Genomic DNA, 12,307 nt, shown 5'->3' with positions numbered 1-12,307 from the left:
GATTGAAGAATTTCCGAATACCTGAATAATCGATGAAATTTCCTAAAATTGAATTGTAAACGAAGGATTTAAAAATGTTGAAAGAAATTTTTCAGAAATTATTAATAATAATTAATTTAAAGAAGAATTTTAGTTAAAAATTGTGGAAAACAATAATTGAATTAAAATAATGAAAGTAATTTTGAATAAGTTACAGTAACAATATTCTTATAATAGGTATAAAATGATGATTTTATCAGTCCAACATTTTTAATTATTATTATAAAACATGAAAATATCGATCACTCCGAGTCTTCGACTCGGAGCAATCGATATCTTAATATTTTTTTTTTTTTTTTTTTTTTTTTAATTTCAAAAAGGGTTGAATTAAAAATTTTGTTGAATATAAATGTAGTTTTAAAAACCTGGAAAAATTCCGTTTTTTAACCTGGAAAACCTGGCAAAGTCAGGGAATTTGAAATGAGCAAAAGCGTGGCAACCCTGTCACGACTTCTTAACAAAGTTCTCTTGTTTTAAAAAAGCAAGTAATTTTCACTATTTCTATTCCTCAATTACAGTTTTTTAACAAAATTCGAAGTTTTTTAGAAATAAAGGAAAAAGATTTGTATGAATCACATTTTTTTAGAACATTTTAAATGTCTTTTCGAAAAAAAGGAAGAGCATTTCCATAATTTGTATTTGTTAATAACGATTTTTAACAATATTATTTAGAAAAACATATAACTTCTATTCATCACAATTTTTTAACAAAATCTCAAGTTTTTTTAATAAGTCAAAAAATTTGCATAATTACAATTTTTTAATCACGATTTAAAAAAAAACTCTTTTTTGTAAATTTTTTTGCAGATTGTAAAGAGGAAGCAAAATGTTCATGTTATAAACATCGCCCATCTTGTTTTATTTCTGTTAAGGAAATAATAATTTAAGGGAAATTGAATTTTGTTTTATTTTGTACATGAAGATGAATTTTGCCGCTGTAGAATCCAAGATTTATTATTATAATTATTACTATTATTGACATAGTTTAATAATAATATTTACATCAAAAAATCATTTGTTTTATTTTATAAGTAGGTAATATTGAGAATTGTTAGTAGGCATTATTGTTAATTATCTATATTGAAACCAGAAGCAGAAACTACTCGCGCACTTTAGCCCGCGGTTTTTTAGCTAGTTTTTAATAATTAATTAAAAAATATATTTACATTAAAAAATTTACCTAATTTCAGAATAATTTAAATTATGAAAATTTTTGCAAAAATCTAAGTTCTTTAAAAATTTATGATTATACTTTGAAAAAGATTTCAATAAAATAAAAACTTTTTTATTTTTCATTAGAAAAAGGGTCAAATCACCAAAAAGGGGAAAAAGGTGACAAAATTGAAAAAGGCGACAAAAAGGGAAAAGGGAACCAACTGAACTTGAATAAAATATTTTTTCCATGTAATAATAATAAAAAAAGTGATTAAATTCATTGATTTTCTTTTTCATATTTGTTTTTCAAAAAAGAACTCAAAAAAGTTATCTACGTAATTTCTTTTCTCTCACTCTCTTTTAAAAGTGTTGTTCATTGTAAACTGGAATAACTGCCGAAAAATTTCGCTTTTTGTTCATTGATAAAAATCAAAAAGAAAAAAAAAGAAAAAAATCGATATATGATATGTGAACAAAATTGGTCCACGCGCTTTTACACACATACAAATACGTCGTGTATATAGAGGGAATAATACCATTGCAAGAGAAAATTTGAAAAAGCGCTTAAATCAAATAAAAAAATTTGTTTTGTTCAACCAATACACACATACACACACAGAGTAGTTTTTTGCGCGTAAATTTTCAAACCCCAGGCATATTGCACTGTCTCCATTTAAGTTGATCTACGAGACACGCATTTTTCTGGTCAAAGTAATGCCTGTGCACATTTGTTCGCGACAATTTATTTCCGCAAGGATATCGATCAAATATGGAAGGCACAAGTTGGTGTGTGGGCTTCAATACACCCCCCCCCCACACACACACACACACGCAAATACTGATGGGGGTGTCTCCAACGGTATATATTATGTATATATACGCGAGTAAACTTTATTCCAAAGTGCGAATCTGCTGTTAACAGTTGGAACTTGGAAATTCGAATTTCAACGTGTGCGGGGAGAGATAGAGAGAGTGAAAGAGAGACTTAGAGAGTGAAATAGAGAGAAAGAGAGGGAGAGAAAAGCGAAGGACTCTCGTATTGGTGGTGGCGGCGGCGGGTGATTTTCGTGAAAATTTTAAAGGGAGATGTCAACTGAGCTCAATACAATTGAATCTCGCAGTGCCCGTGTCAGTCCTGCTGCTTCAGGATCGCAGAAAAAAATAATCGAGAAACCGCCATTCAAACTTTGTTTTGCGAAACATCCGGAAACTGGAAGATCCGATGCTTGTATTCCGAAAATAAACGGTAAATTATTTCTTTTTCTCCTAATTAGAGAGGGAAATTAAATTTTTAAATTATACAAAATAATGAAATAAATATAATAAATTTATTTACTATTATAAATTATCTCATTATTATCTTCGCGTTGCCTATTTTTATGATTCTTTATCGGGCGAGGATTTATATCAATAAATAAAAGAAATAAATAATAGAGAAATAATGAAAGAAATAATAAATAAATATTAATGAAATAATTAAAGTAATAATTGATTTATAAATATGTAATTATTTATATGTATATATAATATCTTCTATATTAATAATCGTTGTATTCCGGTAATTTTTTCGCAGTTTGAAATTAGTGGCTGTTTTCTTTTTTGTTTCATAACTTTTTAAATGTTAAAAATTTTTTAATTAATTTACGGAAAATCATTGAACTCTTGTAAAGTATTTATAAAAATTTTTGAAAATAATTCAATTTATTTAAGAAATTTTAATCGGAAATTTTGAAATTAATTGAAATTTACAAAGAATTTTATTAAAAACTTTTGAGAACAATGAAATATCAAAATTTTTGACAAGTTGTCAAATTAATACGTACTCCAGATTATTATTGTATTTAATAAATTTTAGGAAATTTTTCTGGATATCATTTATTATAAAATTTCGTCCACATCACAACGTTTCGTCATCAAGGTTGGTGTCCTTACCAAGTGGTGGTGACGAAACGTCGTGTAGACGAAATTTTGTAATAAATGATATCCAGAAAAATTTCCTGAAATTTATTAAAAACAATGAAATAGTTTAAAAAAATTGTATTATACAATTTTTAAAAATAATTGAACCTGTTAGGGAAACTTTATTAAAATTGTATTGAAATTATAATTGAATTTCTCTGAAGAATTTTATTATTTCCAAAAATAATTGAATTCTTGCAATGAATTTTACAATTTATAAAAATAATTGAATTGTTTCGAAGAATTTTATATCAAAATTGTTGAAAATAATTGAATTTTTATTAAAACTCTGGAAAATAATTGAATTTAAATAATATTTTTAAAAATCCTAATTGTATTCTTTCGAGAAATTTTATTAAATTTGCATTAAAAATAATAATTGAATTCCTCCGAAACATTCTATTATTTATGAAAGAAATTAATTTTTTTGAAAGAATTTCATTAAAAATTTTGAAAATAATAATTTTTTAAAAGGATTTCATCAAAATTGTCCAAAATAATTGAATTTATATTAAATTCTTGAGAATAATCGAATTTAATATTTTTAAAAATAATTGTATTTTTTCGAGAAATTTTGAATACTTTAATTCAGTAATTCTGAAAAATTGTTTCTTGACAAAATATAATTAAAATTTTTTTTAAATAATTTATTGTATTTCCGAAAATAATAATTTTAAAAAATTGAAACAATTCAAAATTTTGGCAAATTTTAATGAAATGAATTTAATATTTTAATGAATTTTATTTATTTACTTTTGCAAATTATTTTAAAATATAATCGTATTTTTGAAGAATTCTAATTAAAAATTTGGAAAATAATTGAATTTAAAAAAAATTTAGAATAAACTTATATTACCAGGATAGTTCTAGTGGTACTCGAGTACCACTGGAAAGTTCAATTATTTAATCAAAAATGTTCAAGTTGCTGTTAGAAATATCTTCAATAAAGAAAAACTGTTTACAAAAATTTTTTTTTTTTTAAATGAAGAATTTTTATTAAATTTCAAAAAAACAAATCTTTTAAAGTAACAATGGCATTTTTAATGCATTTTTTAAAGTTATAATTTTAAAAATTTTATTCCTAAAAGTATACCTAATAATGTAGTAAAAAATAAAAAATAAGTTCTTTAAAAATTTTCATTTTAAACAAAATTTTAAAGGATTTTTTTATTTTTTATTGCCTAAATTATTATATTTTAAGAAATAAAATTGTACAGGAAAAATTTTTTAACGACTTTTCAAAGGACTATAATTATTATATGTTTCGAATTTAGAATTTTTAAGCATTTTTCAAATCCTTTTTTTTTCAAAAAAAAATTTTTTTCTTCATTATTATAACTTTTAGAAATGAAATTTTAAAGAAAACAATTTTCGAAAGGATTTTATAATTTGTTTTACTATTATAACATATTGTAACACTTTTAAAAAAAAATTTGTCAACGATATTTTAAAGGTTTATTTTTTTTCTTTTTTACTACCTATTATTGTACTTTTACAAAAAAGAATTTCTAAACAAGATTTTTAATGGATTTTTTAGTTTTTATTAATTTTTTTTAATTATTTATTTTTCTATTTTATTCATCCAGAAAAAAAAATTTTAAAATGATTTTTCAAAGGATTTATTTTTTTTCTTTTTATTATTATTACCTATTTTTTTAGAATTTTAAATTTTAACGGATTTTTCAGAAGGATTTAATTTTTTTTTAAATATTATACTTTTAAAAATATAATTTTATAAAAAAAAAATTTCGAAGGGATTTAAGTAATTTTTTTGCTATTATTTATACTTTTAGAAATAAAATTTTACATAAAAAAAAAATTTCAGAGGAATTTATTAATTTTTTCACTATTAGTATATATACTTTTGGAAAAAAATGTACAAAATAATTTTTAAAACCTGAATAAAAATGACAGAAAAAGGATCAAATCTTCAAAAATTTGAAATCAAACCTAAAAATATATTCCTAAATAATAATAATAATAAAAATCGATGTGTCAGACAAAAAATTTTTTCATTTCGCGTGTGACAATATATTATTTTTAGAAATTCAATTATAAAAATTGACAAGAAATCATTTTCTTTCGCCAAGGGAATTTTTACGAAAGGAAATTGTATAAATTTTTGCGTGTCTAAGACATTTGATTCTAGGAAAAATGAAATATGAAATGATATTTTTCAAGTAAAAAATTTATCCTCGATATATATTTTTTTCGAAGTGTCAAAAATAAAGTAAAAGGAAAAGTTGCAAAAGAAATATCTTTTTCCAGAAAAAAATTGGTTTTCCCTCTTTTTTTTATTTTAACTTATCACTGATTTCTTTTAGAAAATCTTTCCTCAAAATTCCAAATAAATATTTATTATATAGAATACTGAATATTTACTGGTTATTATGCTTCAAAAAATGGTTTTATTTTATGTGACGACAAAAATTAAAGACGAAATAAAGAAAAACAAAACAAAATATCTAGAAAAAAGCGTTAAAAAAGAGGAAAGTATTAAATTAAGGAGAAAGTTGAAAATTAGAAAAGAATTGTAAATTAAAAAGTTTTTGTATTATAAAAAATAAAAATTTACAATTTTTTATACTTAATAATTTTTTTAATGGTCAATATTCTTTATTTTGAATTAAAATTAAATTTAAAAAATTGTAAATTAAAACAAACCGAAAATTAAAACAAAAGTTGTAAACTAAACAAAAATTTAAAATTAAAAAACAACTGTATTAAAAAAATTTTTTTATTAAAAAAATTGCAAAGTACAGAAAAATTGTAAGTAACATAAAACAAACTGTAAATTTTAAAACAAGACGTAAATTTAAGAAAAAATTGTAAAATAAAAAAAAGAGTAAATTGAAAAATACTGTTAATTAAAAAGAACGAGTTAATTAAAAAATTTGTAAATTAAAGAAACATTGTAAATTAAAAAACTGTTAATTAATATTTATTTACTCTTTAATTTTTACATTCTTATCACATGAGAAAGTATTAGTTTTGGTCGAAAATTGACTTTTGCTAATTTTATGAAATATTTACGTTTTGGGGTCCCCTGAACCCGAAAAACATGGTCCGGCGAGTCCGTCTGTCTGTGTGTCTGTCTGTATGTATGTCCGTCTGTAGACCAAAATGTTGTTGACACAATAACTTTTGAAAATCTTATCTGATCGTTTTTAAATTTAACACACCTTAAGTTGGTGTAAAAATGAAGGTTAAGTTCGTTAACCAGCCATTTTCGTTGAAAACTACAAAAACTACAGTAGTTTCAAAATTTTTAACTTTATATTATTTTATATTAGAAAAATACAAACAACTTTTCTCTATAACATTTTTTAATAATTTTTTTTTTTTAAGTTTTTGGTCCAGACCAATTTAATATCACAACATGTTTTGTCAGTATTCAGACAATATTGGTTTCTTTATTAGAAAAATGAAATTTTGTTTGGCTGGAGTTTAAGTGTGACTGACGTGTTTAGTTGTGAAGATGACAAGGTGACGAGCCCGTACTGAATACTTCCTAAAAATTATTTAAAGATTTACATGCAAACTTCGTAGTATTATTTACTATCAAATTATAAAATTAATTGTGTAAAGGTTTACATGTCCCACTTTATTGAATGTTTAGCCTGCAACTTTTCTAAAAATTAAAGTTATTTTTTCATGTAAATCTATTATAGACGAAAATTCAGCAAACCATGTTTCTGCGAAGAAAGTAAGTAATTAAGAATAATTTCACACTTTTAATTAGCAGGACTAAAAATTTTTTTAAAAGTGTACTTAATCTTGCAATCATCAGCAAACAAAAATATGTGATGAGAATGTTATCCTTAAAGTTGTAGTAACTTTAAGAAAAAAAGTTTGATAAAACATATAGTAGGAAAAAGAAAAAAAAATTTTATAAAACATATATAATAGGAAAAAGGATCAAGAACGCAAGTAATGCTCAATCCCCGCGGACGACTGCGAGCGAAACGAGCTATTTGCGCGCGAAGCGCGCAACAATCCACGGAGCGCGAAGCGCGACGACCAATATTTCGCGCGCCCTGAGGCGCGCTGAAACTTGCGAGCGAAGCGCGGATGACAATGTGTCCGCCCGAAGGGCGGGCAGATTTTTTATTTAAAAAATGTAAATTAAAAAAAAATTGTAAATTCTTAAAGCTAATAAGAAATCAATTAAAACTAATTGATTAATATTTAATTTTATTTATTACTCTAATATTTAGTAAACAAAAAAATAAAACCAATAAAAATTGAAAAAATTGATTTAAATTGACTTAATTAGCAAAAAAAAAATTGAAAATAAATTTAAATAATTTTTTCACAATGTGTGGGTGAAAATTTTTTTTTTCCGCGTCTTCAGTTATTTAGGTAAACTATATATCTGCTTTTTTGGATAAGAAATATGTATTTTACATCTCGTGGAGATTTACGAGAATAGAATTGTAAATTACTTGCAAATACTATTGTAATACATTTGTTTTGAATAAATTCTCGAAAATTTCCATTTCCTAAGCATGAGAGCTTCATTTATTCATATTACAGAGGCACAAATCCGATCCGGATTAGGGAAGAGGAAAATTATACGAGGTTCTGAATTTCATCAGAAGTTATTAGGGTTTCCCTTCTTATCCACTTCAATGTTTAAAATTTGTCTGTGTCTGTCTGTGTGTGTGTGTGTTATCAGGTGAAGAAAAAAAATTTTTTTTTGCTAAAATTCAATTTTTTTCAACCTTTTTCAATATTTTTTCAATTTTTTAAAAATTTTTTGAATATTTTTAATTTCTTTTAAACTTTTTTCTTTTTTAACAACAAAATAAATTTTTCTTCGAGACGATCGAATAATAATTTTCAAATAATTTTTTTTCCAAAACAAGAAAATAGAATAGTGACGAAAATAATTACAACAAATATTTTAATTCCGAAATTAAAAAAAATTTTGGAATTTAATTTTAAAAAATAAAAATTTAATTTTCGAAGTGAATATAATATTTAACTGAGAGTATATTATTAATTTACATATATAGGTTTATGATTACACACAAGTAAATTAAGTATTCAATTGAAAATGTAAATTTAATCTCTACAATGATGATAATTAATAATTAATAATTATATAATTGTTTCATATTTCACACTCGATTCAACGATAATGAAATTTATATGTAAAAAAAAATCTTAATTTATAATGTAACATCAAATAACGCAACGAGATGGAAAATAATTCGCAATAATGTAATTACATTATCACTGCGTGTGGAAATAATTTTCATACATTAAAGTCGCAATTCCGAATTGGGGGACAAACAGAAATTTTATGCATGTAATTTTAATTTTGAACAAAAATTATTTTTCGTTCAAATAATTATATTCAAATAAATTATATATATAAAAAAAATTATATATAAATCCTTTAAAAAATTCTATAGAAAATTTTTTCCTGTAAAATTTTTTTCTCCAACACTTGCTCTGAAAGGAGTACTTTTCTTGGTAGAAAAGTGTGGCGAAAGTAGAACTTTTCTCAACTGCTCTGAAGAGCGTGGCGAAAGTAAATCATGAATTTATTCTTTTTTCTTATTCTTTGACCGGGATTTATTTTGTATCTAACTTCTTCCCCACTAAAAACATTCGTCTTTTATTATATTAAACATAAGCACACGTTAAATTAAAATTATACAAAACTCACGAAAAAACCTTTCCTCGCAAGGCGTTGGAGAAAACGTAGTGCACAACTCGTGGTGAAAGAATGATTTTTCTCGAGTGATTCTCGACTACACTCTCGAAAAATCACACTTTCGCCACTAGTTGTACAATGTGCTATTTCTAAAAGTATAATAGCAGTAGAAAAGAAATAAATCCTTTAAAAAATCGATGTCAGTTTAGAAATTGGAGGGGGGGGGGTTTATATTTTACTTTGGGTTTACATTTGAAAGAAAATAAAGGCAAAATAAAAGTTTTCTATCAAACTAAACGCACACGCATATATATATATATCTGTATATATACTATATAGGAAAATGGAATAGAGTTATCGTATGTATATACATACGAAAAGAAAGTTTTTCTGTTTGAGAATTTATTACCAGTGTAGTAAAAAATTTTACTCTACGCTGTGGAAACTCATCTGACTGTCGTCAACAATTTCTAGCTGAAGTAGACAAAGTTTGAGGTCGCACTGAAAAAGTTTAATAATATATTCAATCGAGACAGAAAGTTTTACTCTGCTCAAAAACTTTTACCCAATTTTTTCCTATATGTGTACTTTACGTTAAAATACCATATATATATATATATATAGATATAAATATTATTTTTTAATTTTCCCCGAGACTTCATATTATACATATATAAGCGGACCATTTTTCACAATTATGTAATTATGTCTCGAGGGGATTTTTTTGAATTCCGTTCTAGATTTTTTTTTCGAAAATTATTTGCAGAAATTATAATTGGACCAATAAATATCTTTCAAGTTTCGTTATTTTTTTTAAATTACATTCTTCTTTTTTGAGCGCAAAAAAGAATAAATATTTCCCAAGTACTTTTCTTTAAAGAAAACTTTGTTTTTAATTTATGATTTTTTATCTATTTTCTTATTTATTTATTTTCTTATTAATTTATTTGATTTTATTCATGTTTTTTATTTATTTAGTTAGTTATTTAATTGTTTATTTAATTATTTATTTAGCTATTTATTTAACTATTTATTCAATTATTTATTTAAAAGAAAAAAAGTTGCTTCAATAATTTTATCCAATTTTTATTTATTTATTTATTTATTTGATTATTCATTTATTTAAACGAAAAAAGTCGCTTCGACAATTTTATATTATCTAATTTCAGTTTCTTTTTTCAAAAAGAGAATTTTTTTTATTTTTAAAACGAAGCGTTTTATTTGAAACCGTTAAAATACCAGATATCACTTACAGAGGATTTTTCAAATATGAATTTTTTTCCCTTTTTTCTTCTTGCGCAAAAAATAAAAAATAAAATTCAATTTCCAATTTCAATAAAAGATATGGCAAATAATTTTAATTACCAATTTTTTTTTTTAATTTCGTGAATTTTGTTCTCAAATATATTCTTTATTAAATTCATTTTTCTCCCTTTCTTTTTGACCTTTAAATTCATTTTTAAATTCAGAAATTCAATTCCTATAAAAATTCTCTGCAAAAGTGATTCTTTTCTCTATTTTTTAATGGTCGAAAAAAACAGTTCGAAATAGAATGACAATAAATCGAAAAAAATGGAAGAAAGAAAAATGTTTTAAATTAAATAACTTATTATTATTTATTAATAATTTATCAAATTACTATTATTTATTCGTAAATTAATTATATGAATATATAAAATAAAAAATCGATAAAGAAACGAGAGAAAAAAAATGTTTAAAATTTCCTTATCTATTAAATCTTTATTTATTAATAATTTAATTATAATATTGAAAATGGAAGAAAAAAAATGTTTTAAATTTTATTAAAAATTTATTAAACTATTTTTTTATTAATAATTTAATTTTAAAATTGAATTTTTAAAAATTCTTTTCTCTGTAGCTGAATTTATCACACCGAAATTTTATTCACGAGAAATGGACTGTACTCCGAGTGAGAATGTCATTGAGGAAGCCAAAGAAATAGCAAAAGAGGAATTTAAAACACCGAAGAAACTCTATCGTTGGCCAGTTTTAACCAGTCATGTGTAATTTCTTTTTCTCTCTTCACATTTAACATTTCAATTTCATATACGGAAATATAATATCTGAAACGCAATTCGTTCAAATATGTTTTACATGTTACAAAAAATTTAATATTTTCTCAATTTTTTTCAGAAATTAAATTTTCAACAAAAAAAAATAATAATAAATAAAAATTATCCTCTAACATTTTTATTAGCATTATTCATAAATTTTGTTGCTTAATAAATTTATTTATCAACATTATTTTTATTATAATTATAACTAAAAAAAATATTTAATCGAACAAGTTTATAAATAATAATAATACTAACAATAATCATAATAATAATATATTCAATAATATTTATTATTGAAAATATATGGTATATTTTGTAAATTCTATATAAAACTTATTTGAAAAATTTTATTGTCTATTTTTTCTATTTTTTATTTTCTCTTATGGAGTGAAAAAAATTTTTGTTTTATGACTGTTTACTTTTTTCATTTAATTATTTTTTATTGAATTGAAAAAAATGTTTTAAATAAAATAAAAAAATTTTGTTTTTTATTTAAATTATTGAAAAATTGAAATGAAAAATTATTTTATTACAATTTTGTTTTATATTTTTTATAATTAAATTAACCGTGCATTTAATAAATTAATAATAAATTAATCATATTTATTAGATATGGCTGGTGGCATGATAAAGGAATTCGTCCGATTGATGGAAAATTTAATTTCCATAAAAAAACATCTGATCTCGTAAGTTTCCAAATGAAAATATATTCCGAGGATCGAAAAATAAGGGGACTTGACCACTGACAAAAAGTAAAAATTACTTCTTTTAATTATTATTTTACTTTATCAGTTTTAATTATTTTAAATGTAAAATAATTATTTAATTTAATAATTTATTTGCTTTATTTATTTTCATTATTTTATTTTTTTACTATTTTGTTTTTCTAATTTTTTATTTATTTTACTTGTTTAATTTATTTTGTTTATTTGAATTTTTTACTTCCTTTGTTTACTTTATTTTGTATATATTTATTTATTTTTGTCTATTTTTTGTTTTTTTATTTCTTAATATTTCTTATTGAGTAAGAAATTAAAATTTGGATTTTACTACTTTTCATTTTGTTTTACTTATTTTTTATTAGTTTATTTATTTTATTAGTATAATTTATTTTATTTGCTTTATTTATTTTCATATTATTTTATTTTTATTAGACGTATTTATTTTGTTTAATTTAATTTTTTTCTTATTTTGTTTGTTTTATTTTTTACTTAGTTTATCTACTTTATTTTTAAGTTAATGAATTTTTATTACTCTGTTTTATATTTATTTGCTTATTTTTTATCCAATTAATTTAATTAATTTTTTTATTCACTTTATTTTCCATTTATTTAATTAATTTTCATTATTAATTATTTACATTTAGAAAAATTTATCATTTTTACTATCAAAAAAATTTTTATCAACAAAT

The 12,307-nt window shown here is 22.4% G+C and overlaps 1 protein-coding gene across 1 annotated transcript; it reads left to right on the top strand.

The window, feature by feature from the left end:
* Nucleotides 1–2,108: 2,108 nt before the first annotated feature.
* LOC122499008 lies at nucleotides 2,109–11,642 on the top strand. The gene is made up of 3 exons (XM_043607039.1): nucleotides 2,109–2,440; nucleotides 10,698–10,842; nucleotides 11,507–11,642. The coding sequence occupies exons 1-3, from the start codon at nucleotides 2,281–2,283 to the stop codon at nucleotides 11,640–11,642; spliced, it is 441 nt and encodes a 146-aa protein (XP_043462974.1). The 5' UTR covers nucleotides 2,109–2,280.
* Nucleotides 11,643–12,307: the final 665 nt, after the last annotated feature.

Source organism: Leptopilina heterotoma, unplaced genomic scaffold, assembly GCF_015476425.1.
Source record: "Leptopilina heterotoma isolate Lh14 unplaced genomic scaffold, ASM1547642v1 Lhet_163, whole genome shotgun sequence".
Taxonomy (NCBI): Eukaryota; Metazoa; Arthropoda; class Insecta; order Hymenoptera; family Figitidae; genus Leptopilina; species Leptopilina heterotoma.
The sequence above is the reverse complement of the archived record's forward strand: the minus strand, read 5'-3'. Positions and strand labels throughout refer to the sequence as shown.

Bases quoted from the DNA above. Each gene is read 5' to 3' on its own strand.
- LOC122499008 (XM_043607039.1), top strand. From the start codon at position 2,281: ATGTCAACTGAGCTCAATACAATTGAATCTCGCAGTGCCCGTGTCAGT. The intron at 2,441-10,697 runs GTAAATTATTTC...TTTTCTCTGTAG, and splicing joins TTGTATTCCGAAAATAAACG to CTGAATTTATCACACCGAAA. The intron at 10,843-11,506 runs GTAATTTCTTTT...CATATTTATTAG, and splicing joins CCAGTTTTAACCAGTCATGT to ATATGGCTGGTGGCATGATA.